This window comes from Plutella xylostella, chromosome 29 (assembly GCF_932276165.1).
Source record: "Plutella xylostella chromosome 29, ilPluXylo3.1, whole genome shotgun sequence".
In the NCBI taxonomy this organism is placed as follows: domain Eukaryota; kingdom Metazoa; phylum Arthropoda; class Insecta; order Lepidoptera; family Plutellidae; genus Plutella; species Plutella xylostella.
The window spans coordinates 10,963,184-10,967,379 of record NC_064009.1 but is presented as its reverse complement, the minus strand read 5'-3'; the positions used below and the strand labels follow the sequence as shown (position 1 = coordinate 10,967,379).

The 4,196-nt window shown below is 48.1% G+C and overlaps 1 protein-coding gene across 1 annotated transcript; it reads left to right on the top strand.

Moving 5' to 3' along the window:
• Positions 1-1,480: 1,480 nt before the first annotated feature.
• On the top strand, positions 1,481-3,791 carry LOC125490990. Its single transcript, XM_048631722.1, has 2 exons — positions 1,481-3,480; positions 3,565-3,791. Exon 1 carries the CDS (start codon positions 1,952-1,954, stop codon positions 3,245-3,247), a length of 1,296 nt encoding a protein of 431 aa, XP_048487679.1. The 5' UTR covers positions 1,481-1,951; the 3' UTR covers positions 3,248-3,480; positions 3,565-3,791.
• The last annotated feature ends 405 nt before the right edge of the window (positions 3,792-4,196 follow it).

The window sequence follows — 4,196 nt, the reverse complement described above, 5'->3', positions numbered from 1 at the left end:
TCCAGCACGAGGCGAGGCACAGGAATCACGATGATAATAACGTCTAGGGAATCGTAATTTTGCACTGGTTAATCATCTAGGCTACCTAGGTGTAGGCTGTATAGTTATGTACGAGTATGGTAAACATAGATCTATACTGACCAATTACTAAGTGTGTGGAGTATTCTGTTATGTTTGAGAACAACAAATTGCACCTAATTGTAAGCTCCTGCACTGGTGTAGTTGGTCGCAGTGGCACCTCGCCGCGTGGGCCGGCGGCGCGCAGCCCCCGCCGCGCCCACGCAGTCTGTAGGCCTCATGTTTGCATATGTATTTATGCGAACAGCAACTTATTGCCGTGTCTCGTACCTACATACTCTGCGTACAGCCGCTAATTGTCCTCCATCATCCACGCAGACAGACAACGCCGATCACAACAAACAGGTTCAGAAAAACATCGAACAGAATCTTTTACAAGAATATTTTGTGTGCATTTGTTTTGTTAAACAAACAAAAAACAAGGTCTCGAGTGTGTCGCCTCCCCTCGAGAAGCGTCCGTCATTCCGACTCACCGAGCGAGCATTTGTAACGTTTAAAAATTTTATTATTTCCATAACCCACATCCTTCTTTTTACTACCCAACTAGAGTCAATTGATTTCTTCACTTATTTGGTCTTATCCGTGAGAGAATAAGACGAAAACTTCCGTGGATGTTCATAATTATTGTCAATAAAAAGAGTTTGTTTTGAAAAGGGTTGGTAATAATAAAATAAAATAAAAATAAAATAAAATTTATTTGAACAGTAAAATAGTAACATTACAATTAAATAGTGTCACTGTTACCCGTACTAGGTCATCCCTGTATTACAGGCAACAGTGCCCTCCATAAGATAGCACAGTTTGTGAGTTTTACTTGTACAATTTGGTAGACTTAATATAAATTTAACATGCTTAAAATTAACATGCAGACATAACTAATAAATTGAAACGTGTATTACAAAAACTTTATCACAAATAAGGTAAAACAAATGTTGTAAAATTATCTCTAAAATATAGAACTAGTATGTATTTAATAACTAAATACCTACTACAATAGATTAAATAATTAATGAAAATCCAGTATTGACAATATCCATGAGTAATTAATTAATTAAAATTATTTATTTTATATAAAATTAATTGCTATTAAATTTATTTTATTTAAAATTTTCATATTTATAATTAGATATTATTACAATAAAAATAAAAATAAAAATACGCATATTTGATTTTTAGATTATTATTAGGCAATTGTGATTAGTAAATTTTCTGTTTCTGCATATGTTAACGACATTAGAAAAGTGGTAGTCCATTTTTTTAATTCAAATTTTTTTAGAGTATACAATGTGTTGAGTTGACTTAATTTATTATATAAAAATTTACCAATGGCCGGTTTGAAACCTCTTGCAAACTCAGTTCTGCAAGTGTCTAAATCGAAGACTATGTCCTTACGCCCCCGGAGTCCTGTGGTTGTGCCCTGCGGCAGCTCCTTAAAGGACTGCTGCATTGTATCTTCTACGGGACTGTCGCACTCTTCCCATGCGACCGGGCGGGTTGGCAGGTTGCGGATAGCCAGTTGTTCGCTGTGACACTGTTGGTCACAACTCTGGCACAGCGCACCCCGGACAAGGGAAGATGTCACTTATATCTGACCGGTATAAGTGGCATTAACCTTCCGCCCCCTCCTAATCCTACTCTATCATATTCCTTCATCCCTTGCTATCCTGGAGGAGTAAACCTTGACTCCAAAAATCCCCAATCCAAGGTGTGATCCTACCGTGCCGAAGGATGCGTGGCTAAGGGGGAGCTTAGTCGCAAACGGAGGGCACCGGGCACCAGGCGGAACCCGGGTGCAGTCGTCTCCCGCCTTACCTGTGCATGCGGGGCTCTGTATGGGTGGACCTTTATTTCCCTAGCTACTCGTGGGATCTTCATGTCTATGGAAGATTTAATTTTAGACGTAGCTAAGTTAGCTACTGCAGGGGACGACCCAAACGTCCCTCCTTTGGTCACTGGGGTACCGGAAAATCCCGCTGACCAAATCACCCCTGAAGGGGCTGGTGACAACCAGAGAGAGCAGGTGTCTACCCGAAGACCGGCTCGCTCAGGTGCCGCCAGGAGAAGGCTCCGCATGTGGCTGGCAAAGGGCAAAAGCATCGAAGAGGCTAAAGCCCTCTGCCTAAGGCCGCTTGCGGAGACTGAGAGTGAGTTGGAGGTTGAAGCTACTCCCACCCAGGCCAGTAAAAGGACTAGGTCGGAGGAGCAAACGCCGCCAAATCCACCGCGGAAGCAACCTAGGTGTGATGGGACCCCGGAGGACCGCCCCACCTATAGTGCCGCCGCCAGCTCTCTCAAGGTGGGAGTGCGCGATGAGCGAAGGGCCCTCAATATTGAGGACGTAGCGCTCTTTAACGCTGCCATCGAGAGAGAGCTCTATGTGACCGATTTTGCGCCAGGGACAGCGCCCGTCTTCGGGGGAGTGTCCTACGCAGACGGTCTCATTATCGTCACGTGTCTCAACCAGGCCAGTCGGGATTGGCTCTGCGGTTGTAGCAGCAGACTTCGGCCCTGGGTGGGGGCAGCCCTGAAGACAGTTGAAGGGCAAGCCCTACCCAGGCCCGTGATAGCGACGGCCTTCTTCAAGTCCTTTGCGGAACCGAAGGTCCTCCTCGATCTGCTGCGAAAGCAGAACGCCGGTCTCGACTGCAGCACATGGCGAGTGCTTGGTAGGAGGCTCGAGAAGAATGGTCAACATTTGACCTTCTCTCTCTCGAAAGACTCCTACGAAGTACTTAAGGCCGTGAATTTCCGTCCCAACTGTGGAATGGCTGGGGCTGTTTTCAGGGCCAGAGTCCCGAAGGGAGCAGCCGCCGTGGAGCAACCCACCGCGCAAACCACTCTCCCGGCGGCTCACTGCCAAGCTAGGCCTGATGGGCCGGTGGAAGCAGAGAGCCGAGGGGGGTCGAGCGCGGCGGTAGAGCCAGTTGCGGGGCCGAGTGGTATAAGTACTCACCGGCCGGGGCCGTCACGCGCGCCGCCGGCCGGAGGTGCTGCACCACGACCACGGGGCGGCAAGCCCGCGCGCCCGGGCGCCCGCAAGGCACCGGCGCCACGTGGGAGAGCTGCTGGAGCTGCAGCTGGAGTGAGGCGGCCCACGCAGCTGCCCTCTCTGGCAAAGGAGCACTCCAGTAAGAAAGCCTCCCGTAATCCCCTCAACAACCCACCTTAACCCACCAAGTCCCTAAACCTAATTCCTTCAACTTACCCTCCTTAATCTCCAAATCCTAAATCCTATCCCCTCCCTTCCTACCACCATGTTGAAAATCTTACAAGCCAACCTCCAACACGCGAAGGCATCCAGTGCCGTCGCGTGCAAGGTCCTCCAAGAGGATGGACTGGACATGGCTTTGTTACAAGAACCGTGGATCCATGGAAACACGGTACTGGGACTGACCGCTGCAGGTAACGTTTTATACAATACTTGTGGCAATAGACCCAGAGCTTGCATAGTCTTTAAAAAGAATATGAAATTTTTGCCGATTCCAGGATTCTGCACTGATGACCTAGTAGCGGCACACGTAATGCTACCCGGCTGTGAGGGCATGAAGCTCATTGTTAGCTCGGCCTACCTGCCCGGGGAGCACACAGATCCGTCGACGGCCCTCGCTCCACTGGTGGAGTATTGTGAGGACCAGAATGCCCAGCTTGTGATAGGGGCCGATTGCAATTCCCATCACACAGCCTGGGGCAGTACGGATACCAACAAGAGAGGTGAGATCTTGTTCGACTTCCTCCTGACTAAAAACTTACTAACACTAAATGATGGAAACACACCAACTTTCGTTACACGTGCGCGGAGGAGGAGCAGGAGGTTCTAGATGTAACAATCTGCACAGATCTACTTGAAAGACGTGCTTGCAACTGGCATGTCTCGAAAGAGGCATCCATGTCTGATCACAGACACATACGATTCGACATTGCTCTCATAGGGAAGAGCCAAGTGGAGACCTTCAGAAATCCTAAGGCTACAGACTGGGACGTTTATCGACACCAAGTTTCGGAAAACCTAGGGATTATAAAAGGCTCCGTCAAATCCATACAGCAACTCGAATCTACAGTAGAGGAGCTCGGAAGGTGCATGTTAGATGCCTACGAGAACAGTTGCCCTCTAAAAACTA